Source organism: Aulonocara stuartgranti, assembly GCF_965226115.1.
Source record: "Aulonocara stuartgranti genome assembly, chromosome: 9".
NCBI lineage: Eukaryota > Metazoa > Chordata > Actinopteri > Cichliformes > Cichlidae > Aulonocara > Aulonocara stuartgranti.
The window spans coordinates 9729901-9756852 of record NC_138960.1 but is presented as its reverse complement, the minus strand read 5'-3'; the positions used below and the strand labels follow the sequence as shown (position 1 = coordinate 9756852).

Below are 26952 nucleotides of genomic sequence, written 5' to 3'. Positions count from 1 at the left end.
GTCGCATCACCAACAGCAGCTTAAATTGGTGTTCAGCACAGCTGCAAAACACTTTTCTTGAATGCACCCCGGACAACGCTGTACCGCTTTGTTATCGACTCGACGAGAAACAGAGAAACAACAGAAACACAAGAACGTTCCGGCATAATATGAAGCGCCTATCGTACAGTAATGTTACAACAGCGTGTTTGTTAATATAATGTTGTCCAGGTGAAGCAGACACACCAAACAGGCATTTACACAAAACTTCAACTTCAGGTAAAAGTAGTTGTAAAATTTGTGGAAGTTGTGAAGGGAGCAGAACACTGGGCAGGGCAGAGTGTGGGCTCCACCCAGTGCGACAACACAGCTGTTGCCGTCAGATTAACGTTACGCGTTCAGAACAGAGGCAGAAAAAAGTGTATATTTGTCAACAACTACACAGGTAAATGAACCAGTAAGCATTATGAAAAGGTAACGTAGTGTGAAAGGGAGAAGTGGTGTGGTTGTTAGAGCTCCACCTAACTGTCACTGCCTGCATGTGTTAGCTCGAGTAACGGTAACTTACATTATTCGGTGGTGGTACTACAAAGCTAGAAATCTATATGTCTATTTGTGTGTGTGTGTGTGTGTGTGTGTGTGTGTGTGTGTGTGTGTGTGTGTGTGTGTGAGTGAGAGAGAGAGAGAGATCCAGATTTTTAAACACGAACAGTTGATTTATTTACTTATTTTTAACTATGACATAAAGTCTGTCAGTAAAGATTGATTGACTGATTGATTGATTGATTGATTGACGGTGTTCTAACATTTCGCTCGAAGCTCTGAAATTACAGTCACGTGATCAGTTACAACTCACCCATACTTTCACTTCTGTCCCTTTAAACGTGACTTTTCCTGCACTTCTGATAGATCCATAAATGTGTGTGCAGTTTTGTGTGTAAATCAAGGGTTTGTGTAGCCTAAGCTCCGGCTTCCAGATGCTGTGCCAAAAAGTGATCGCCTGCCAAAAAACTGATTTGTTTCTGTGTTGTTTTTTTTATGTCTAATATCTTTACGAATGTTGGTAAATAGACTTGGGTGAACAGGGTTTACAAAGGGGTAAAATAGAATTTTAAAAAAAAATTACCAGTTTTTCAAGTATCTTTATAAGTCTCTGTTATTGTACATACATTATAACCAATCCGGTTCTTTTTTTCCACTCAAAATATGTTTACATAACTATTGTTATATTTGTTGCAATTTCTGCTTCCTCTTGGCCAGATTACTCTTAAAAGAAGACATTTTTGATGTCAACAAGATTTTTTTTTAACTGGATAAATAAAGGTCACTACCATTATTATTTTTCTTTTTATGTTCTGTTTTGTTGTTGCCCTCTAATGTTTAAAGAAAAACAATAAAAAGAAAGTATAAAAAAAAGTCACTGCCAAAAACTGTTTGCGGCTTCTACCTTGTGACAAGAATGTTGTTTGTGGCTCAAGATGACTTGATATCATTCATGAGGGTACATTTGACATATCTATCATATTATAGACCAACAAGTTCTTTATAGCAGTTTAAATTGGCAGACGATCATTTGTTGGCACACTGCCTCTAGGACTGTGCTTGTTCTTAAATTGCTGTGGACATACCACCAGGTGGCGTAGTATTCAGCGATTTATGTGTGAACTTAGTGGCCTGGTTGTGGTGGCATTTGACCATCTGAGCCTGCCTTACTTTGGACAACCACCACTACCACCTGACTAAAGTCATGACTGAAGATTGAGTAATATGTAGTAACAAGTCAAGAGAGCATTTTGAGAAGATGGAATTGCTCTGAAGACATTTCTGTGGTTTATCTTTTTCAGGAACAGCTGCAATGGCCTCAGGTGGGGCCCCACTGCCCACAGCCACCCAATGTGCCACTAAGGTGGAGCTGAGCATCTCCTGTGAAAACCTAATGGACATGGACGTCTTCTCCAAGTCTGACCCTCTGTGTGCTTTGTACATCAACACATCAGATTCTCGGTGGTATGAGGTATGTAATTGGTAGTGGTACGAGATTTTTGCATATAACAGTTAAGACTGCAAATCTATGGCTGGCATTAAATAATATGTTCTAACCTAAGTCATGTGACTTACGTTACACATCTTTTTTTACTTTGTGAATTAGTTTGGCCGCACGGAGATGATCCTGAACTGCCTGAATCCGAAGTTTGCTAAGAGGTTTGTGATCGATTACTATTTCGAGACGGTGCAGAGGCTGAAGTTCTGCGTGTATGATATCGACAACGATACCTACGACCTGAGTGACGATGATTTCCTTGGAGAGCTTGAATGCACCCTCGGGCAGGTAAGTTTCCCCTTTATCAGGTTGCTCTTTAAACACTGGTCGTTCGCCCACTGCTTTAGCGCTCCTTGTTGTTTCCATCATTTGTGTCCAGGTCGTTTCTAATAAGCAGATGACGCGGCCGTTGTTGCTGAAGAACAGGAGGCCGGCAGGCCGTGGGACCATCACAGTGAGCTGACTCTTTTGTCTGTGTGAACTTAGTTTCTCCAGTTTGTCCTTCTGTATGCATCTATGTGTGTAAAAATAAGAATATGCTTAGCTTGTAGGGTTGATTTTGCTCATATTTTGCTAGAATTAGTCATTTTAGCAAGCTACAAACAAATGCTGTGGAGCCCTTGTAGTGATTGATTGGCTTCCTGTAGTTTAATATAAGTGTCAGGGCTCATGGCTGGGTTTGTAAGTGTAAAATTGCAGTTTACTTGTGCTAATTTCTAACCAAGTGATGGATATGACTGTTACTGTCCTGCTTTGTCTACTGTTTTGTGATAAATGAAACCATAGTGTACAAAATGAACACCATGCTGTAATAATTAAGAAGTAAAACTATCATTTTAGACCATAAACCTACTGGGAAAATATTACTAAGGTAATTCATGAAGGGAGAAATTGTTTGATTTTCTCATAGATTTCTGTACAATCAGACTTCTTTTTAAAACTAGAGAAGCTGCCCCCTGCTGGCCATCAGAAAGAATGCAATTGCACTTTTAAATTGGCTTCATTTTTTTTTGTATATAGCTGAGGTTATGTTAATCTTTTACATAAAAGAAAACCACTGTGAACCTCAGTATAAAACTGCACAAATCTTTATGTTTTTCTCCTTTTTGATAGATCTGTGCTGAAGAAATCACAGACACCAGGGTAGCAAACTTTGAAGTGTCTGCCCGCAGGCTGGACAAAAAGGTAATGAAAGTTGCTTCAGGGTTTTTTAATAAAGTTCATTAAATGTAAGTTCTGTGAATGACTAACTGGGAATGGTTTGTCAGTATCTGTGGTGGTCCGACCCTTTCCTGGAATTCTACAAGCAGACAGAAACTGGATGGCAGCTGGCTCACAGGACAGAGGTACACACATTTACCATCAGGTCCTTCATCGGCGTGCACTAAATTCCCGTGGACTCGTTACTCACGGTAACCTGTTTATGCAGGTTGTGTACAACAACCTGAATCCAATATGGAGGCCGTTCCGCATCTCATTGCGAACTCTTTGTGGAGGAGATGTGGAGAAGCCTATTAAGGTAATTCTATTCAGTGAACCTGCACAATAAAATGCACCCAATTAACAAAACCTGTAAGCACCTCTTAAGTAACACTCCAATGGGTGAAACAGTGGATTTCATCCCCCTCCCTCACTTTTTAAAATTTTCGAATTGGCTTTATTGACCACACTGCTGACTAATAACTAATCTTGTAATTGCAATTCTCTTATTATCTTACAAATCTCCCAAACATAAAGGGAGTGCTTGTGACCCAGTTGGATAAGCGCTACATGCATGCCTCACGATTCATGACATCACCAGGTGAGGCTTTCTTCCTCTTTGTTTACTCACTTGACTTACTGCATTAGCTTTTGCATTTATACTGATAACTGTTTGCACTCTTTCCATATGTCAGGTGTTCAGAATATGATGACACTTCGTCACTGACTGTAAATAGTGAATGATTAGTGGGGGTTTTGGCAGCAGTCTAAAAAAAAGACGTAATTTTCACTCCTTGACCAAGAACTTCATCATCAACCATGGTTTACTCTTTCTCTCCTCCTGTATGATCCGAACTGTTCATGCAGTAGTTTTTACGTGGTCCCCCGTTAGAGAAAACTCTTCTTGTTTTGCGTCCTCAGGTTGACTGTTACGACCATCACAGCAGCGGCTCCCATGATCTCATTGGGAGCTTTAAAACCACACTAGCAGAGATGCAAACGGGGACGCACATCTCCCCGGTGAGGCCCTTTATGTTTTGTGTGTGTGTCTCGTGTGTGTTATAGTGTTTATGTTACACTGACATTAACATGGTCTCGTTTCAGGCTGAATTCGAATGTATTAACCCCAAAAAGTCAATGAAGAAAAGCTATAAAAACTCCGGGGTCGTTTGCATCCGGCAGTGCCAGGTAAGGAATTAAAACTGTTACTCTGCCTCGATTTTACAACATATGTCCCACCAGGTTTGTTTTGGATCTCTGTACATTGTGCATTGCTGCACGTTGTTAGCGTACTCTTTACTTTTACAGATAGTGAGGGAATACACCTTCCTGGATTATATCATGGGTGGATGCCAAATCAACTTCACTGTGAGTGTGGAAATATTTTTATTGTTAAAGTAAATAAATTGTTTGGTAAGATTTGTAACATTTCTAAATTGACTGTCACATTGCACGGCACTCTGAAACTCGCAGAATACATATGAAGTATGTCAGACGTTTACCTGGTGACTGAAAAGCTCTCTGTATGTTGACCCGTATCCTCTCGGTCCAGATCGCCATTGACTTCACGGGCTCTAACGGGGATCCGGGGTCTCCTCAGTCCCTCCACTACATCAGCCCAGAGGGCTACAATGAGTACCTGGCAGCCATCTGGTCAGTGGGCAATGTCATCCAGGACTACGACAGGTGAACCCAAGCATCCTACATCATCCCACCATCTAAAGTAATGATATCAGAGGAAGAAACAGATACTAAAAAAACAACATGTTAAGCCAGAGTTGAGCAGAATGAAAGAGTCTTATCACCAACTTACACCAACCCCTCCCCCCCCCCCAGAAATTATTAACCTTTTTGCTACTTACAGTGTTAATATTAAAAATCTTTAGCGGCAGCATCCTTGATAATCACCTACTAACATTTTCCCTGGAACTAGTTTCTGTTCAAACTTGGGGCCCACTGATCTACCGCTCGATGAGCTCATGAGTTTGTTCTGTCTCTGTGTAGTAAGAAGATGTTTCCTGTGTTTGGTTTTGGAGCCCAGCTCCCTCCATCCTGGCAGGTATGAAATATTCATTAAAGAAACAGCATCATTGAGCCATATGTGTGACACAAAGTTGTTATTTCGATATCACTGAGTTATTAAGGTGCTTTATTGTGTTCATCCTCTCTCTCGGCTGGAATTGTGGGTATTGAAAAGCACTGGAAATTTGCAGTGTCTCAAAGGACCAGTGCTGCGGCATTTCCACTCGTTACTTGGATGTGACTGCTGAATTCAGAGCGCACTCACATGATGGTGTGGTTTTGGGGCTGTTGAGTGTCCCGTTGTGTATGAAAGGCAGTTTGCTCTGACTGGTAATGCTCAATGAACAGTAGGGTGGTGGAGCGTAGCTCAGCTGCTGAGGCACGGCAGTAGAAGGCGTGATGCTGTGAGCCTGATGAACAATTGAATGATCCCTCATTAGGGAGCTGATGCAGCAGTTTGTAACATCAGCTTATTTATTATTGTTCTTTTTTCTCTGTGTCCTGACGTGTCTGGAAACGTTTGCAATCAGAATTATGATCTTTATGCTGGGTTGTGGCTCTTGTTCACATGTTTCATTATGAGTGTTATTTCAGTTATTACATTATATGTAAAATGGGCAGCACGGTGGCAAGCTAAGAGGCAGAAGGGGAAAAAACAACCTTTTTTTTGTCGACCTCTGCATCTGTAAGACAACACAAGTACAGTGCCTGAACAAAAATACAAAGATGCACAGATTTGCAAATCAGCAGAGTATGTGGAGAGTATGTGAGCAAGAGAGTGAGTGTCTTTGTCACAAAATGTACGTGACAATGAGGGTGGGAGGCTGGGATAACGCCCCCCATCCGCAGCCCCCAAGAGTACCAAAGACCTGAGGCCACACATCACTGCAGCATCTGCAGCAGGAGAACAAGCGAAGCTCCAGATAGGCCGCTCACGGCTATAGAGCGAGAGTCCCACCAAGAGCTTTTCATATTCAAAGTTGTGCTTTAGGAAGATATCTGCTTGGGTTAACTTTGCATTAGCTTCAGATCATTCGGGGAACCCGCCTGCTAGTTTGCTAGCACCGGCTAGGTTAAATGGCCAATTATTCAGGGCTTCCATTATAATCAAAGCCAGTCAAATATGCGTGCAGCTTACACTATATGTTTATTTCACCTGACATTTATGATCTCTTCCAATCTTACTGATCACTCAAAGCGCTTTAGACTGGAAGTTCCCATTTTTTTACCACATTGCCTGACATCCATGACCAATTTCGATTCACTGACTAACCTAACATGCATGTTGTTGGACTGTGGGAGGCAGTTGGAGTACCCAGAGAAAACCCACCCAGGTACAGGGACAGCGTGCACCCAGAAAGGCTCCAGCTAGGACTCAAACTAGGAACCATCTTGCTGTGAGGCATCAATTCCAACTGCGACATATGTATATTCTTATACAAACACACTGTGCTTGCTTCTTATCGTTCATGTACCCCCCCCTCGCCCCCGTGTTGTGTCATGTCAAACACAGGTCCCTTGAACAGTCGTCTAAAGCTTTTGTTGATTTTACTCCTACAGGTGTCCCATGAGTTTCCTGTCAATTTCAATCCAGCAAATCCCTTCTGTTCAGGCAGGTTTAAACTTCTCACAAAGCTGTGTTTGGTTCTTGAAAGTTGCCCATGGATGCTGTAATGGTGAACCACTGTACCTGTGGATGTGTGTGCCGCAGGCATAGAGGGCGTGGTGGATGCCTACAGACACTGTCTGCCTCAGCTGAAGCTCTGGGGTCCCACCAACTTTTCCCCGATCATCAACCATGTGGCCTGCTTCGCCAGACAAGCTCTCCAGCAGCACGTGGCTTCAGTAAGGAAGCAGGAAGTGTTTAGACACTCACTGCTTACAAACACTTCAGTCACCCTTCTGCTGTTTTGCTCCCATGACATTGTTGTGCAAGCTTCTGTTTTCTCATCTGCATAATATGCTAAACTGTATGTGTTTCCCCAACTGTGTCCAAATCTTTATTTTACAACAATTAGCTACTTTACACAACTTGGCTTTTTCTGTGATATACACCTGATGAACACCTGCTTTGTCTAACTTTCTGGGCTTTCTTCTCAAATTTTAGCATCCAACATTTTTATGGCTCATTATGACAGATTTATGCCAGCCTAAAGGTAAAAACAATTAATCCGCTTGACATTTTTATGACTTTAAGAGCAGTTTTACCTGCAAATTAAGATATAATTTGTATCACTTGGGGATTTCTACAACTTTGGACAGTTTGAACTTTTAGAGTGACTAACCATATGTTACAGCTTTTCTCAATAGGCCATAAAACTGTCAAAGTTAAATTAAATCCCAAAATAACCACCGTGCATCAACAGGTGCTCATACAAAAAAGTGCAGACTTACGATATAAATGTAGATAATACTTGACCAAAGTATATGAGCCACAAATAATTTGAGTATATGGGTCAAATGCTTAACATTGGTATATAGTGTATACAAGTATATGTGTTTCAGAATATATATGTGCCATCTAATCCCCAACTCTGTAATCTACTTTTCTGTCATCGTGCAGAATTACTTTGTGCTGCTTATCATCACGGATGGAGTGATCACAGACATGGACCATACACGTGCCGCTATCGTGGAGGCCTCTCGTCTGCCCATGTCTATCATCATAGTGGGTGTTGGCGGGGCAGACTTCAGCGCCATGGAGTTTCTGGACAGCGATGACAAACTGCTGCAGGCGCCCAGCGGGGTCGTCGCCTCCAGAGACATCGTGCAGTTTGTGCCCTTCAGAAATTTCCAGGTAGGCAGCAGCTCCGAGGCTTTAGACAGCCAGCCTTCCTCTGCTCAGCACACACGCGCAAACCTGAGTGCTGCTGAACAAGCCGACTTCTCATTCTTGTGAATTTATGTTTGCAGAGAAACAGCGTGGCCCTGGCGCAGAGCGTGCTGGCAGAGCTTCCCGATCAAGTCGCATCCTTCTTCAATGCCTACAAGCTGAAACCACCTAATCTTTTTAATGTTCCTGAGCCGTCCTAGTAAAGCAGGTTAAATGTACTCGAGTATCTCCAATGCACTTCCTGTTTGTCTCTCTTTCTACATTCAGTGCATAGAGGGGTGTCAATCCGTGTTGGGCAAACCTTTTGAGATTTACAGATTAATGATTGCTTCACACTGGAACACTGGAAAGCAGCAAATCAACTCTGAGGTGAAATCTACAATGGTAAACTGGAACAACTCAGAAAGCAGTTAATGCTATTTAAAATCACATGCCATCCGAAAAAATACATTAACCAATAAATAAATAAATAAATAATAATAATTTAATATTTGTATACAATGACGATCAGTTTCAGCTTGCATGGCTCACAAATAAAATCCAGAGCAGGACATCGTTATGGCTGCGGAAATGCTTCCTCAGGCTAAAATTTGGGATTCTTCTCCATGATGTCATCACTGTGTGGGTGGTTGAGCAACAGTCACCCTTTTGCAAAAGCTCTAAACAAGTGGTTGCATGACAGCTGCCTAAGGTGTAGCATCACAGTGGTCAGGATGAAAGGAAACAGGAAGTGGCTTTGAACAAGCGTGCAAGCCAACCTTATCCTTTTAATCGCTCAGAAATCAGTTTCTGTTACAATTAACAAAGAGCACCCAAATGGCCTTAAACAGCAAGTTTAATGTTGTGCAGTTGACTTTTTCACAACATCTATGTAAATCACTAGTATTACAGTTTCTCTAACAAGCTGAGTGACTGAGGTGTTTTCCATGTGATTTGAGACCCTCCAGCTTGTTCACTGCATGTAATTAATAAGAAATCGTAATAACAGGAAACAATAACAGTGTACTCTGTGCATCTTCACACATGGCTTTGCTGATTAAATGCTATATTTGTTGCATAAACGAATGGCACCTTATTTGTTGTGTGATCATAACATAAAAGGAAACGGTGGATATCTGCTGAGACAAAGCTCAGTCTACATTGTTACACTGGATGTTCCCAGCTAGCAACCTGACTCCTGCTACCTTAATTAAAGACTTTGACATGTAACCTTGTTTGCTAACAAGATTTTATACGTTGTGAACATTTATTGTTGTTTATAATGGTTGGAAATGATTTTGACTCCCGTGTGGCCCACAGTGGTTGCTTCCGACAGTCTTTTCCCAAATTAAATAAAGGAACTGCCATCTGGCGGCAAAAGTGAATTAGTAACCATGGTTATTAACTAGATTAAGTACCACAGTGTGTATACACATTTCCATGAGGATTTATATCCTCATGATTGATGCAGAAACATGTGTTCATACTTACTGTATATTATAGTAGTGTATAGTGTATATACATTTTAGACTGCAGATAATGTAAAATAAATTTCTAGTAACAAATAAATGTAATAAACTATTCTCCTCCATCATAATTTTGGGCATGTCAAACATAAGGCCTGGGGGCCAGAAGTGGCCCTCCAAAGTCTTCAATCTGGCCCATTGGGTGGCTTTGGAAAATGTGAAGGAGGGCATACATTTCAGACTTTTAACTGTATGCTGACAGATTTATTTCAGTTACTACAGCAGGGTTTCTTTATCGTGCAGCTAAACATGCTGTGTAAATTACACTTCTTTTTTTATATTTAAATGTCTTATTGTAGCTAAATGTCTGTACAATGACAGAAAAGGAAGTTTCACACAAGATCAACATACGTGGCTCACGATGTAAAATGATGCAACGAACAGAACACAGATTTAAAGCTGGTACAGTGGGCCCTCGTTTGTCACGGGAGTTACTTTCCAAAAATAACCCACGATAGGTGAAATCTGCAAAGTAGCCAACTTTATTTTTTACAGTTATTATAGATGTTTAAGGCTGTAAAACCCCTCACTACACACTTTTTACACTTTTCAGGCATGAACATTTTCACACTTTCATCTCTTGTTTAAACACTCTTAAAGTTCAAACTTTCATAGAAAAATAAGTCCAGTATTATAGAATGAAACCAAAGGCACCCGCAGGTGCAAAATGTTTCGTCGATATTGTTACAAACTTACAAACATACAGTACAGCACTTCAGAGTCACACTGCTGGCAATCAAGCTGAATGCATTCTGTACTGTACAGGAGACATGGCACAAAATTGATTGACAGTGGTCTACAGCCAATCAGGATGCAGGACACAATGGGCTGTAAAAAAAACACACACAAAAAAACCCATGCAAAATTGCACAAAAAAAATCCGCGAAACAGCAAGGGCACAAAAGGTGAACCGCGTTATACTGTACTTGAAGTTTTGGTGCTACAAGCTGCTGGATCATGGATCACGCACGTTGGTAGGACTCGATTGGTTCGTTCTGTGAGAAAGCTGTATTGAGGACTACAGTTGTCACAGAAGTATTTAAACATTTCCTTAACTAAGAACTAACTGCACAGGAAAAAGACAAATGTGGAGAGATCTTTTGAGGCATTTGTAAATACTGTAGTTTTTTTTTATGATTATTAAAAAGGGATTTACAAAAACAAACACTCAACTTGAGAATAGGGGATTTTCCTATAAGCTTTTGAATTTGTAGTCATTTAGTTTTCCTTTCAGTTCACATGCACTAAAATGGAAATTCAGTTAACCTGCAGTTTAATCTGACATTTTAAGGCAGCATGAATTAGCTAGGCAACTAAAGGGTTCAAACCCCTCTTGGCAACCCTGAGATGTAATACCACCTCACATAACATGTCATAACATGGTAATACTGTAGCTAAATAAAGACTGCATTCATTCTCCTTTAAACAGAGCAAGTTCCTCTCCTAACTAAGTGCTTTAGGGTGCTGAGGCTTATAAAAAAAACAATTAAAAAAAATTAGCACACCCTAAAAAAATGATAAATGAGAATATAAGTTTCAATCTCTCTAAGATCTCTAAGCTAAAAGGTAGAAGGAGTGGAGTGGGTGTAGGTGGTAGGAGGCAGAGATGGGTTTTTCTGTTTTTTTCTTGCTTTTTATTCTTTTAGATATCCTCAGCCACCTTCTCACTGTTTTGCTGTGAATCTTTCCTTCCTCTTCCTCCCATTTCTTGTAAATTTTGTTTGTTATAAATGCAAGCTCATATAAAGACAGGCTGTATTCTACATCCTACAGTCTATTATATCTTGGAAGGATCAGAAAAACAAACTCAATAAACATGACCAGTAATGTTGTGGGGATGAAGCTGGACTCCCTTAAGTTGGTTTCAGAGAGGCGGATGTTGTCCAAGATAAGGATAGTGCTGGACCTCCCACCCACTCCATGACATGCTGGCCAGTCACAGGAGGACGCTCACTGATAGAGTGAGATTACTCAAATGCACCACTGAAAGACACAGGAAGTCATTCCTGCCTGTGGATATCTCTCTGTACAAGTCCTCCATTTAATGCACAAATACAGATGCTGGTTGTTGGAAAACAGACGTCTTACAAGTCAGGCTACTTTATTAAATGACACCAAAACAGCTATACTTGTTTTTGAAGGGACCACTACACACTATAAACATTTTTGGGCTTTCCCACACATTAATGGTCCTCACTGTTTTTCATAACAAGAACTGAGGAGTTTTAGAATTTCTTTTTTTTCGGAGAGGTATTTTGAAGATTGTGTCCAGTTTCCAGCTGTGTTAGCATGATGCCTTTTATGGAAAGTTTGGGGCAGATGTTAAAATCATTTTACACTGATGACTACATATAACCCACTATGATCTTAAGTAGGCAGGGCAAGGGAAAATCTTAATAAGAGTTAAGGATGTGCAATTTCAATAACACATCTCAGTTTTCTGCATGATAAATATATAAAATTACTGAAAACGTTCTGGTAGCTCACCAGACTGTCCTATATCTAAAAATCATTACATTTTTGTTGATTCACAACTTACAATCTTTAAACTGAAATTTCTGTAGTAGACAGTTAAGAAATGGGAACTTTTCTGCCATTTAATTGTTTAACTTACATACTTAAACTACAGTTAAAAGTCCAAACATGTATACTTTCCTACATATTTTCCAAAGCTGTCAAGAAGGCCAGATTGGAGTCTTTGCCGGGCCGATTGTGGCCCCCGGGCTTTATGTTTGACATCCGTGTTAGCTGCTAAGAATGGGCTCAACGATCACGTGAACACGAAGTAGTGAGCTGGTTGGTAATTTACTTAAATTATGGTGTCACTTTAATTCTAAATAAATGTACGAATTCATGTGTTTTTATCGTTTACTATTAAATAAAATAGGTCATTGTCATTTCCGCGACACTAATAGTCCTCCATACACCACCCGCATGGCTATTATAAGCTTTTGGGCTGACTTCGTAATGGCAAAAGTTGTGTCCTTGTTTATTATTTTTACAGTATATGTGTTTGTGTGTGAGTTTTATACCTTTTGGTCTCATGTAGTTCGTACAGTTGATTTGGGAGGTCGTGTTTGCGGTCGGTACGTGAAGTGAGCGCACTGGACTCCGCCCACCACCACCGAGCTAGCTGTGCTGTTGCTGCAGCAGCTGGAAACAAACCACAGCACCGCAGCAGTGTCGCTAGCAAGCAGGCTTACGAGGTAAGCTACCACCGCGCTAGTCTTGACATTTGCAATTGTTCAAGAGTTTAAGCGCTGCTGATGAATTCCCACAGAGTGTGTATATACTTTTTCTCGCGTCATGTGACTGTCGCTGATAATAAACCCATTCAACTTAACGACAGAGTTCGTAGGTGTGGCTTTTCGCGTGGTGTTTATGTGAACAGCCACAACCTTTCTGTGTTGGGAAATGTGGGAAATGTGTGTCAAACATATCTCGTGAATGATATCGAGACATTTTTAAGATAGAAAGGATATTTCTGTCACGAGATGGAAGCTTCAGCCTTTTTTTTGGCAAAGCAACTTTGATAAATTCTTTATTTATCAGTGTAAAAGTCTCATTGACATTTAAAACGTCTTTTTCAAGAAAGGTCAGGCCAAGAAGGCAGCAGAAGTCCCAACAAATATACGCTGACAGTTATATAAAGATGTTTTAAGTGACCAAAAAGGATTAGTTTTATTATATTGTAGAACACGGAGTATGAACAATAACACAAAGATAGTTGCAAAATACATGGAAACACGTGTTGAGGGGAGTATCGGCATAGATATTTTGATATAACGGATATGATTCATTCTCTATGCTGGTATTTCCCTGCTGGTCACGTCCTCCACTGCTTCATGGTGGTTGGTTTTTATGTAAATGATCAACCCAAATCCAAATGTAATATGTACATTAAAATACAATGTATAACATATCATGTATATAAAAGCATCTTCCACTGACTGTGCATTATTATTAGTACATCTGTAATTTCTAAATGGCTTTGAATGAGAACATTAACTAGAAAGCTAACAGATATTACACTAAAATACTAATCATGTGTTTTAATATAATGTAATAGATCAATAATATGGTGACTGATTATTTGGCTGACAAATAATCTGTGCAAAAGTCTTGAGTCATCACTGATTTCTTTATTTTTCGCTTCCAAGCAGCCACACATTTATGTAGGTTCTTGAGCAATCGTTCACCAGGCTTTCTCTTTGGACATTGACCACTCCTCAGTCCGGTCCTTGTACCTGACCATTTTCGCAGGAATGTTTTGTGTTTGTTAAGCCATTTAACACTGACCTGTGAACCATTCAAACAAAACAATAAAAAAGAAAGAAAGAAAGCATCTAAAACAGCCTTTAAAAAAAGAAAACAGCTGTGGCAAAACAGCAATACTGCGGTAGCTGGAGCGCCTGAAAAAATACCATGAAATCATGGAAATATACAATCATGACATGATGAAAACTTTCTGTAGATAAAACAGGGAAATACAGATGTTAGAAAAAAGAGGTTTTTGACATTAAATATAGACTTTATTCTTCCTCAGTCAAACAGCAGCACTCATGCGATTGTTTTGCCCCTGAGCTCCAGGTGTTGTGCCAAAAAGAAATTGCCGCCCGCGGGAGCGCGCGAAGCTGCTTAAAGCTGTAGCGCCCAGATTACTTTATTTACTTTATTTATACTTAATTTTATTATGTGACTTTAAGGTAAAAATCTGGGGCTTTTATTGCATAATTAATGTAATAATATGTTATATCACCCATTTAAAATGAGATTTGTTTTACAATGACAAATCCTGTGGCTGAACATTTAATTCTGTTAACAAGTAGACAACATCAGAAAGCTTCTAACAATTTTACATAAAAAAATAAAAGTCTGCTATTCAAATAGTTTTTTATGAGCCATAAAAACAAAACAATTAAAATTTAAAAAAAAACATCTAGCAGCTGAACCAAGGGTACCCTAAACTTACAGTCACACTGAACATGACAGGTTCCCCCGGTACTGCAGACGCCTAAAGGTTTTTGGACACATGTAAACAGCAAAGTTATGTTTCAGTCTAGGTGCAGGTGACAGCAAGTACAGTTTATGTGCATTTAAACAATTACATTAGAAACCAGGAGGTTTAACCCCCCCCAAAAAAACCTAGCCTTTAATTTGCATGTGTGTGTAGCTAGTCTGGCCTTCAACTCTATGTTGCTGCAATCGGCGTTGTGTGGTGTGAATTAAGTGTTTTAATTGAGTTGGTTGTTCCTTTGCCAGCTGAAGTGGGTTTATTCCGCCAAAGCTGTTTACATAAAACAGAAATTCTGTGTGAAGTAACTGCACAGTTACTTCTCCATGCACATCGTCAAGAGAGAGGGAAGAGCAGCAGAGAAAACAACTGGCTGCAGATGGCTGCCCCTCCTCGAGCTAGGTTCTTCTGGAGATTTCTTCCAGTTAAAAGGAAGTTTTTCCTTCCCACTGTCACCAAAGCCCTTACTCATTGGGAGTCATATGATTGGGGTTTTCTCTCTGCTTTGTATTAGTAAAGGGTCTTTACCTTACAATAGTGCCTTGAGGCAACTGTTGTTGTGATTTGGTGCTTTATAAATAAATAAAATTTAAGTGAATTGACTTGAATGAGAAACCACCTGCACGCTCGCACAGCAACTGTCTAAATTATAAAACAATAAAAATAAAAAACCAGAGGAGGTCAGGAGAGAGGTGTGTGTTTATAGCCATGGATAAAATATTGTGGATGTATTGGAGATTTTCTCAAAATCAATGGAATTATGAATGCAGAAGAGGATTTTGATCCACCTTACCTGTAGCATCTGTAAAGCGTCTGATTGGCAGTGGCTTCATTTTTCAGCCTGAAAATAATCCCAAACACACTGCCAAATAACTAAAAACATACCCGGGTAAAAAACACACACACAAAGGAACCATATCAGTCATGGATTGGCCTCCGCCTGTTAGATTTGAACATAATAATAATAATAATAATAATGGATTGGATTTATATAGCGCTTTTCAAGGCACCCAAAGCGCTTTACAATACCACTATTCATTCACTCTCACATTCATACACTGGTGGAGGCAAGCTACAGTTGTAGCCACAGCTGCCCTGGGGCAGACTGACAGAAGCGAGGCTGCCATATCACGCCATCGGCCCCTCTGGCCATCACCAGAGGGGCCGATGGAAGCAGTTGGGATCATCTCAACAAAGAACAGAACAAAAGGAGACAAAATCGGAGAAAAGCTTTAAAAGTCCTGCCTGGAAAGCCTGGAGAATTGTTCCTGAAGATCACAGAAATTACTATAGAGCTTGCCTAAGAGAGTTCTGGCTCCATTGAGGCATAAAGGCAGTAATTCCAGACACTGACTTCCAAGTTCATTTGAATTTATGTATCTTTGCATCTTTCAGTAAATTGCTGCACCTATTTTAAATGAAACGTTTAAGGGGGGCACAAGACTTTTGCACAATACTGTATTCTATGTTCTCCATGTTCATTTTCTGTTTACCCACATTTATGGTTATCAGCTCTTGTGAGTTGAGCGTTTCCGGGCTGCGATGGCGGCAGTTGGAGTCCAGCAGACGAGGGTCGCAGACTGTGTGACCAAGGTGTCGCTGAGCATCTCCTGTGACCATCTGCTCGACATGGATGCATTCTCAAAGTCCGACCCTCTATGCGTGCTTTTCATGAACTCCTCTGGAAACCACTGGTTTGAGGTAAGTAGGTTTTTGTTGTGTGGATTTGAAAGGCCTTACTCTTAAAAAAATTAGAGTTATCAATTTCCAGTTTTAGGGCAACAGCTCAACTTTAAAAGTTCCTAAAAGAAAATCCCTGACTGTGAAACGTGTTTGTGTTAGGTTGGTCGCACGGAGAAAATCGAGAACTGCCTCAGTCCCAAGTTTTCCAAGCCTATTGTCCTCGACTACTACTTTGAGATGGTGCAGAAGTTGAGGTTTGAAGTGCACGATATTGATACTGAAAACTGCAGTCTGCAAGAGGCTGACTTCCTGGGACAGCTGGAGTGTACCTTGGGACAGGTTTGCCATCTTTGATTTTCATTACAAGCCATTTGTCTATATATATACTGAAAGAGCTATAAGTGGTGGGAAGTGGTATTGGCGTTGTTTAGTGATGACTAAGATGTGTCTTTCTGTTCAGATCGTGTCCTCAAGAAAACTAACAAAACCACTTGTTAAGAAGGACAAGATGCCTGCAGGAAAGGGAACCATTACTGTGAGTTTCTTTGAGTGAGGGACGCAGTGATTTAGTGAAATCTGAGTGAACTTATTTCACATTTTTAATGCAAAACTGCTTCTTGCTCTCTAGATATGTGCAGAAGAAATGACTGACAACAGAGTGGTGGCATTTGAAGTCGCAGCAAGAAAACTGGACAAGAAGGTGTCTTAGACTAGAAGGAATTATGTTCCTGTAATCAGAAATCTTTACGCGGATGATTTGACTGAAGTTACTGACTCTTACTGGTCACAGTTTATGATTAGAAAAACATTTAACACCACTCATCAAAAGTTTGTGCCACTTTGAAAGGTTTTTTTTTATATTTAAAGAAAAGCACTTGAACTGATTAAAATTGTTTTGGGTGAGAATCAGTGGTCGTAGGCACACATTTGCAGTGTTTCCAATGAAAAGCTTTGTTTCAGTGACACATTTTTTGGATTACACAACCAACAATTTAGTTAGTTAAGAGTTGAAATCATAGCAATTGGGAAGTTGAATTCATAGGGAAGCATGTACCAGTTTCCTCACAAACCACCATAATCTGTTGTACTGGGAAACTTTTCATGAAGCTGCAAGTGTATTGTGTTAAAAGGCCAGAAAATTAGCCAGACTGTTCTTCCTTTTAAAACAAGGATTGCCACTCCATGCAGGCATTTCTCAATGATTTCACACAGTGGTGAGAGTTTGCAGAGAACAATGCTCTTCCCAGAATAGAAGGACAGATATGGTAAATGGACTGATTCTTATATAGCACTTTTCTACTCACCCAGAGCACTCAAAGTGCTTTATACAACATGCCACATTCACCTCCAACCATCCTTTGAAGTGCTTTCTATTCATACTGTGACAGATGCATCAGAGAGCAACTTAGAATTAGTATCTTGCCCCTAGATGCATCACAGAGGGGGAGACAGGGATCGAACCACCAACCTTCCCACCAGCACATGACCTCATGAGCTACAGTCACCCTAGAATAGGAACCAGAGTACAATTTAGCAAGTGGGGGGAAAAGAGACCTTACAGATCGTTGGTCGGCCTCTGGATTCTGAGAGACAGATTGTCCGGGTTCAGATGTGTTTGATCCGTTAGGTGTGCATTAGGTAACACAATGTGCACCTACAGAATGTGGATCTTTTCAAAATGATTTTTGATGAATGTCTCCGTTAACCTTTAATTGTCACTGATAGCATTTCTGATCAATTCAAAGTTCTATTAAATGCAAAAATACAAATGTCTTTCTTTCCCAAACGAAGACATTTCCACGTGAAGCCAAACTTTTTAAGTGTCAGGGATGTGACAGCTAAGATTATTGAATCTGAAAATTCTCTGAAATGTGATTGGACAACTCGAGCTGTGCCTGTTTAGTAAGTTTAGTTTAGTAATGACTCTTGGACACAGTTAGCTGGACGTAACTCCAGGTGAAAAAGGGTAAAGGCAGCTGATGAGCAGTGATCGATATCGTGTTATGGTGGTATAAAACATGTCATCACTTTATCCTCACTTTAGAATTTACAGTGTAATCTGTGTTTGCCTGCTTTTTCCTCCCTTTTATCTCCAGGATTTTTTTGGCAAATCCGACCCTTTCTTGGAATTCTACAAGCAGACAGAAACTGGATGGCAGCTGGCTCACAGGACAGAGGTAAACCTGCACTCATTGTGTTTGAGGCTTTCTGGCGCACGGGGAAAAGTGTTTTACGTTTGTACAGTTACATCTCCCAACAGAGGAAGTCTTTCTGTATCTGTGTTGTTGTGCAGGTGGTGAAAAATAACCTAAATCCTGTTTGGAGACCATTCCAAATCCCAATTCAGTCACTTTGCGCAGGCGATGTTGAGAAACCTATCAAGGTACGCACACTCATACACACATAAAGTATGCTGGTTTCTTTTTTTCCTAACTGTCTGCAGAGCTGAATGATGTGAAGCAGCCAGTAAAACTGGAAAGTTGTTATGCACTAATTGTGAAATTCTGGAGTGGTGCTGATGTTTAAAACACCACACTGGCTGATAGCCAGTGTAGCAGGGAGACAACATAGGCATCGTTAGAAAGTTTTTTGTTTTTTTTTACACATATATCCTAAAAACAAACATTATGACTACTGAAGCTTTTATCTTCACCGTTTTTCATCTCGAAAGATTTGAACCGTAAACGTCCTCTGTTGTCTCCCTCTTGCATAACTTGCATATCCTTGATCTTACTGCCACTAAAGATTTGTTGTGAGTATTCGTTTATGTTGTTTCCATCCTCTAACTCTTATTAAGGCAAACTTATCAGGAAGAGATGCTTTCCAGTCAGCAGTACACGTGAGGTAACTGTCGACAGTGTCAACATGGAATGCTGTTAATGTGAAGGATGCAGGGTCTGTGACAGGACCGGCTCAAGTCCTGGATGCATCTACATCTATCTTAAAGGAACGCACACTTTCAAGGAGTTTGGCCCATTGGTTAAATTTACCTGATCGTTTACTGACACAGTCTGGGAGCGCCTTTAATCAAATGTAATTAACAACACTTTATGTCCAAAAATGATCTCTGATTACAAAAACAGCTGACAAAAGCATCTTTTTGAACCTTCAAATATTCCTGTTAAACAGGATATGAAGCTTATTTATGAAGTTTACTGGTGATTGTATTTGGTGGCTCCACACTATATCCCATTTTGATCCTGGGAGGAGACACAAAGCCGTTGAGGGTTGTGTCAGGAAGAGCAAAAAATTTGCCAAATCAAACATACAGAGCTATCTGCTGTGGCGACCCCTGTGAATAAGGGAGAAGCTCAAAGTAGCCCACTGATTCTATTTAATTTGATATAAAGGTTTAGGTAAGCTAACCAAGGGGTCAGTTTTCCAAATGGGACAAGTTTTCCATTAAGATGGATCCATTGTTTTACTTACCCATTAGCTTTCATAGCTGTTGAAGAGTCACCAGTGTGAAATTAGTTGTAAAGAGGAATACGGTGCTGCATAACAATCCTTGCGATCGCTTTGGTTGCTAGCGGGTTGCTGCAGTTGCCACTTCACTGAATGGAAGATGCAGATGTGTCTGCAAACACAAGCTATTCTCTAAACGGCAGTGGAATATGCAAACTGGAAACAGGGACTGTTCACCTTCAAAGTGAAAGTTGTGCCGATTGAAGAGTGTCAGTGCAGTGCTAAAGCACAACGTTAGCTTTGGGAGTGACAATCCGCGTTTCCTTTTTCAAATGTTCAATGAAGCTTTTTCAAGTTTCACTACAGATTGGAGAACAAATAGCACGTGTTTGCAGACAAATTTGCATCTTCCACACCAACTGCTTGCCACAGACGGGGAGGTTTTTGGTGTAGCTCCATCTTTGCAACTGATTTTACGTAGCGACATCCAGCAACCTTCAGTAACCACTTGCCACCCGGTCTGGGAATTTAGATTTTTCCTAGTCAACAGAGGTTACTGAGGGGTCACCGACAGACTGGTTTATAGGCCCGTGTGACTGAGGCCTAAGATGTCCATGCTGTGTATGGAGCTGTTTGTGTTTTCTGTGTTCTCTCAATGCCGAAAGTGTTACAGAATCTACTGTGTGTGACTGTGAGCAGGTCCTGCAATCGCTCTAAAGGAGGAACTCTGTCACCCCATTTGCCAGCTTAGATGGCCTCTGTGTGTGTGTGTGTGTGTGTGTGTGTGTGTGTGTGTGTGTGTGTGTGTGTGTGTGTGTGTTTCTGGTTGACGTTTTAGTATCATGAAGTCGCCTTACATTTGAAGCTTCACACCCACCATGCTTTTGCCTCACCTACTTTGATTTCCAAGCGCCGCTGATCATTTCGGTGCAAAATTTGGTGATTCCAAGTCTCACCTCTCCTCGCTGTCTCTGTTCGCTAGATTGACTGTTATGACCACAACAACAGTGGCGATCACGACTTCATTGGAACATTTCAGACCTCGCTCAGTCAAATCCAGCAGGCAACAGAAACATTTGCGGTGAGTTCATGTGTGTGTGTGTGTGTGTGTGTGTGTGTGTGTGTTTGCCAGTTTGAACATTTTGCTTAAGAGTAAGCAGAGGGGGGGAAGTACATCCTGACACCTGTATGCTGTGTTCCTCTTCTTCACAGGCGGAATTTGATTGCATCAACAGCAAAAAAAAAGAGAAGAAGAAAGGATATAAAAACTCTGGCATCATCGTCATAAAAAAAAGCAAGGTACTCTGGTTTTAGATGTTTTTAATATGTGTTTGATATGTTTTCTTATGTTTTTAGATATATCATTCGTCCTGTTGTTTATCTGCTGGAGCACAAAAAACAACATGTTTACCCTTCTTAATAGATAAGTACTACTGCACAGTAACTCTTGTGGTGTTTACAGATAGTGAGGCAGTACACGTTTCTGGATTACATAATGGGAGGCTGTCAGATTAACTTCACTGTGAGTTTCACATTTATTTGTTAATCCGAATCCTTCCAGTTATCATTTGGAGACACACCTGAAATATTTAACTGACGTTGACATTTTATGATTCATTCATAATTAACTGACGTTTATTAAAAAAATGCAACACATCCCTCTGGGGGCGGCGCAGATTGCAATTGACTTCACAGGCTCCAATGGGGATCCCAAATTCCCCCAGTCACTCCACTACATCAACCCTCAGGGCTACAATGAGTACCTGGCAGCCATCTGGGCAGTTGGTAATGTCATCCAGGACTACGACAGGTAAATACATACATAAAGGATTATGCAGGTGCAGAAAGTAAGTCTGTTTTCCTTCATTCAGAAAAATTATAAGTCAGACCGATTTAAAAACAAGCTCCACCGTAACTTTTTCTTTTCTAGTCTTAAAGGTTTCTGTGCACTTCATCAGTTCATCTGCAGTAATTTCAATGCAATTTAACATGTCGTTTGTAAGTCTTAATATGCACCTCGCCTTTGGCAAACTCACAATCATTCTTACAAGCCTTGAAAGATCTAATATATCACAGTACTAGTTGCCCACATTCAACAAGTTTCAAATAATGAGGTCAGTGTGTGGGCATGTAATCCCTTGTGAGCCAAAAGCTCCAGCTTCAGACTGTTTTACTCGTGGCTGTGTGAACACTACCAACTCAGCACAGGAACCCACCTTCCTCCTGTTCAAGTTAATGAGAGAGTCAGTCAGGAGAAAGGTGGCTCAAACAGAGGGGAGGGGGCTAGCAGCAAAGGTGGCCCATGGTGAATATGCTGCTGGGAATGAATATAATAGATCTCTGCTCTCACCATGATAGTAGCAGCAAAATACTAATAATCTGACCAGTACTTATCTGTTATTTTGAGCGTTCATTCCTAATGCATGGATAACCGAATTCCCAGCAAACCACTTAATGCAGCATGTCAGCTGACAGGCATTAAGCCAGAGCACCAGCTTATCATCCTGATATTCACTAGTTTTCTTGCACTACAGGAAAATAAATGATTAACAAAGTGAAAACATAACAGCGTGAGAAGCAAGGCCAGGATGTCTTGTTTAAATAGAACCATGAAGAACATTAATGTAAAGAGTCTGACGAAAAGACTTAATTTTAAATGTTCACTGGTCTTTACAAACTGACATTAACAGTCTTTATTTTTGTATTGCTTCCTTTTGCACAGTGATAAGATGTTCCCTGCTTTTGGTTTTGGAGCACAGATTCCTCCTGCATGGCAGGTGATTGTTGCACTTTTGATGTTTGCGTACATGTGACACGCGGCAGAAAGATTGTTTGTGTTGTAGGTAAGTGTAAGCCATTGCAGATATGATCATTTGGGATCTGGGTTGTTTATGTGTGCAGGTCAACCACGAGTTTCCCATCAACTTCAACCCATCCAATCCATTCTGTGCAGGTAATAACAGACTGAATGTAATGTGAGATTTGTATAAACATTAGCAGTTATTTAGCACAGTGGAGGTCAGTCTATGTTCAGATTTGCCAGTGTGCAGAACAGCTGCAACACGGGGAAAACAATTATATGTTTTACACTAAATAAGAGATATTTTAATTTTAACATATTAGTAGATTTATTTTTGCATCTTGTTCTTCTCATAATTTAATTTCTATGTTGTGACCTATTGCTTAATAAACATGGACGTACCTTTGGGTATAAAATTCAATTCAATACAGTTTTATGTATACAGTGCCAAATCACAACAACAGTTGCCTTAAGGTGCTTTGTATTGTAAGGTAAAGACCCTGCAGTGTTAGAGAGAAAAGTCCAACAATCAGATGACCCTCTTTTGAGCAAGCACTTGGCGACAGTGGGAAGGAAAAACTCCCTTTTAACAGGAAGAAACCTCCAGCAGAACCAGGCTCAGTGAGTGGTAGTGATCTGCCCTGAGCAGCTGGGGCTGAGGGGAAGAAGACGAAGATGAATTATAACTAATAATTAAATGCAGAGTGGTGAATTAACACATGGAGAGTCTAAAGAGGTGCGTGACGAAGAAACACAGTGCATCATGGGAAGCCCTCAGTGGCCTGTTCCAGTGTAAATAAGGGAGGATTCAGGTTCACCTGATCCAGCTGTAACTTTATTAAAAGACATCATTTTAAGGCTGATTTTAAAAGAAGAAAGGTTTTCTGTCTCCTGAATCCAAACTGGGAGCTGTTTGCACATAAAACAGACCTGAAAGCTGAAGGCTCTGCCTCCTGTTCTACTTTTAAATATCCTAGAAACCACAACTACAGTAAACCTGCAGTCTGAGCAACGTGCTTTAGTGCGGTGATACGGTACATTTCATCCACCTTCATGTAACTGTGACCCATGACTTTATGATGGTTTTTTGTGTGTGTTTCAGGTGTAGAGGGTGTGGTTGCTGCCTACCAGCAGTGTCTGCCTCAGGTGAAGCTTTACGGCCCAACAAACTTTTCCCCAATCATCAACCACGTCGCCCAATTTGGAAGACAGGCGCTGCAGCAGCAAACTGCATCTGTGAGTCACAGAAAGTTTGGAATCAATCAAAGCAGTCCTAATGTCAACTGACTGCTCCACTCTGCTGCTTTTTTTGTTCCTGTTGTCCTGATGATTCACAGCAATACTTTGTTCTCCTGATCATCACTGATGGAGTAATCACGGACATGGACGAGACGCGCAACGCCATCGTCAACGCCTCTCGTCTGCCCATGTCTATCATCATCGTCGGGGTCGGAGGGGCGGACTTCAGTGCCATGGAGTTCCTGGATGGAGACGATGGAGTTTTGCGTTCGACAACAGGAGAGAACGCCATGCGGGACATCGTGCAGTTTGTGCCATTCCGGAAGTTCCAAAATGTAAGCCGTGGCAAGCTATAAAGCACACTCTTTGTCCAGATGCACCAACACCACCAACATTTGAATGTTTGCACATCTTATTTCAGGCGGGCAGTGCAGCCCTTGCACAAAGTGTACTGGCAGAGTTGCCTGACCAACTGGCCTCCTTCTTCAAGTTATTTGAGCTGAAGCCCCCCACTGAACCGAGTCCTACCTAAAATGTGCAGGAGTACCCCAACCAACACGCTGATCGTGCCCCTCATCCTTCCCTTCATTTGATCCGAGCTGCAATCAGGATTTATAAATATCATAGTAACCTTGCTTTTTCAAGGTTATGTCATGCCTTGATTGTTCACAGTACGTGGTGCATTAAGTCATCATATACTGTAGGTTTGTATGAGCACAAAACGGTAACTTAATGATGCACGACTCTGTCGAAGCCATGTGAAGTTTTCTAGCTTTTCTAGTTCTGGTTTTATTGGCTGTAAGAACATGTGACTAGCTTAAACTTTAAACACCTTCTCTTGGTGCTATGCTCAAATTACAGCTGCAGCTCTGCAACCTCCCTGCTTTCTTTTCTAACTGCATGTTTCTGTGTGTGTGTTTGGCACACTTTCACTGTTGCTCTGTCTCTGCCCTTTGTCTCAGTGTCCTAAAGAACTGCTTGCTCAGAGCGTCCTGGCAGAAATCCCAGATCAGGTGTCTGGCTTCTTCAACACCTTCAATTTGAAGCCGCTTCAGAGCTGCACACCTACTTCTGACCTCTCAGCATCTGCGCCACCCCTTCTGTGATTTATTCTGAAAACTATCTTTCCTTCTTAATGTCTTACCTACAAATGTCTTGTGATTCCTCACCTGGAATTTTTTAGGAAAACTTCCTGCAGCTACAGGGTAAAGCCATACTGCATTAATGTTATCAAAGATTTCCTAATATTTGCTAATATGTGGAAATTTATGTCAGTTAAGTGCCAGATATAAATGTTGCTTTTATTTTATTACCTTTATTAAAGGATTTATTGTAACTGTGTTGTATTGGGTGAGTTGTTGACTGTTAGTCACATGACAGGGCCTGGAGTATTTAACTGGGTACTCCAAGTTTGTGCTGATATCATCTCCTCTGTATTACAGCCATAACTTCTTTGTTGGTTTTCACATTTCATGTTGTAATGGAAAATATACATTTCAGTTTAATACATTTCAATTTAATATTTCCAGCAGATTTCAGGTGTGATGCAGTAAGTTTTACAAAATGAATCCATATGTACTGATCCCGATGTTCAAAATAATACATTTGTTGTTCTGTTTTTATAGACTTTTTTACAGTTATGTGATTTTGATTAAAAATACTAAATGTGCTTGCATGTCTTAACCAAAAAGAATCAAAGTGATTAAGAAAATCCTTTTTTTACACAGTGTACTTTTTTGATTTTTACTTTGTCTTAAGAGGAAGTAGCAAAAAATGTACTTCAACATTTATTAAATCCCCCGATACATTTCCCTTGGTGTATGTGTAAATTCATTGTTGATATTTGGAGCTGTTTACACTGATGACTGTGGCGTTGCCTTATGCACTATACATGTCTTTGTAATGGACGCTAACTTTGTCAGTATTTTACTTTGATATAAAACACAGTGGAAGGAAAAATACCAGGAGTTATCCTTCTGCATTCTTGTCATGGTGAAAAATACTGCAACAGCCAGTTTCGCATGTTGTTCTTTGTGTCTGTGTGTAACCCAGTTCAAGAAATATTTCTTAGCTTTACAGGTGAGACTTCAACTCACTGGTGCAACTAAAGCAAAATCTCTTCCCTGTCAGTTTTGGTATAAATCTATATTTTTAAAAAAATGAATTTTTGGTGTTTTTTTTTTTATTCAATGCTATTTATATTCCTTATTATTCTGTTTTATTTTCTCTTTATATATATATTTGCAGGTAATACAATAAAAGTAACAATAATAAATATAAATATATTGAAGTGTGTCTTGTATGCTTTTATTTTCCAGTAATACCTACAAAATAAATCATTAGATACTGCGACAGAATGAAATGCCATGACTGCAAACTTGGAAGAACGCTGACCTAGAAAGAGCAATGATATATATTAAGGCAGCATCATTTTCAAAAGTCCGGAGGCAGATATGACTCAATGATGTGATAATGCGATTGGGCTTGAGTACTGTTATTTTTCATTAACATGAGATTAGAGCAAGCGTTTAACCAGTAGGAATGTCACTAATTACATTTACTACTTTAATCCACTATTACTTCATTTAGGTATTTCTATATTGTGCTCATTTGTGTTGCACCCGTGTTGTAGAGTGCTGCTTTTAAAATACTTGCTTGTTTGTCCAAAAGCCTCTTATACCCTTTAAGTTAAATTTTAATTCACTAAAATTAAATAATTGTAAATATAATCTTAGGTCTCTGAAAAACAAATGCTCACGCGATGGTCTGCAACGCAGCGGAGTGAAGCCACTGAGCAGCCCAACTTTCTCCAGGTGAAATCAGTTTCTCCTGGTGATGTTTTAACACAAAACGTTTAAGACAAATAAGTTTGTAATGAATTAAATGTCTGCTGAAGGTTATGGATGGTTTAGTACATACATTAATCACATGCAGTAGTGCGGCCACATTTAAAAATATTACCCAAAACACTTCACGGAGCAACAAAAACAAGTTTCCTCAGTGAGTGGTAGAAATGGTACAAACAGTAAGTTATTAAAAATCAGAATTATATTCAAACTCTGACTGAAATTTGACAGCCACTCAAAACCTTTCTGAACATGGCCATGATGAAACAGAAACCTCACAAAACCAGAGAAATGTCCTTAAGATCTTAGATCTAATAAGCAAACATGATGCATTAGTGAAAAGACGACCGTCACAAGGTCCCACAAACGCAAAATATATCAGCAA

General features: G+C 40.2%; 1 protein-coding gene across 1 annotated transcript; it reads left to right on the top strand.

Moving 5' to 3' along the window:
• Positions 1 to 294: 294 nt before the first annotated feature.
• Positions 295 to 25885, top strand: LOC309714580 (uncharacterized protein). Its single transcript, XM_082547131.1, has 32 exons — positions 295 to 424; positions 1824 to 1993; positions 2129 to 2308; positions 2400 to 2474; positions 3134 to 3205; positions 3289 to 3366; positions 3450 to 3539; positions 4142 to 4240; positions 4325 to 4408; positions 4529 to 4588; positions 4773 to 4906; positions 5225 to 5279; positions 6803 to 6854; positions 6954 to 7087; positions 7806 to 8039; positions 8156 to 8274; positions 9375 to 9434; positions 16115 to 16295; positions 16437 to 16616; positions 16738 to 16812; positions 16906 to 16977; positions 18374 to 18454; positions 18571 to 18660; positions 20665 to 20763; positions 20895 to 20981; positions 21145 to 21204; positions 21359 to 21492; positions 22405 to 22459; positions 22584 to 22635; positions 23585 to 23718; positions 23820 to 24056; positions 24684 to 25885. Exons 2-32 carry the CDS (start codon positions 1835 to 1837, stop codon positions 24825 to 24827), a joined length of 3366 nt encoding a protein of 1121 aa, XP_082403257.1. The 5' UTR covers positions 295 to 424; positions 1824 to 1834; the 3' UTR covers positions 24828 to 25885.
• The last annotated feature ends 1067 nt before the right edge of the window (positions 25886 to 26952 follow it).

Bases quoted from the DNA above. Each gene is read 5' to 3' on its own strand.
- LOC309714580 (XM_082547131.1), top strand. From the start codon at position 1,835: ATGGCCTCAGGTGGGGCCCCACTGCCCACAGCCACCCAATGTGCCACT. The intron at 3,367-3,449 runs GTACACACATTT...CTGTTTATGCAG, and splicing joins AGCTGGCTCACAGGACAGAG to GTTGTGTACAACAACCTGAA. The intron at 24,057-24,683 runs GTAAGCCGTGGC...CCTTTGTCTCAG, and splicing joins CATTCCGGAAGTTCCAAAAT to TGTCCTAAAGAACTGCTTGC.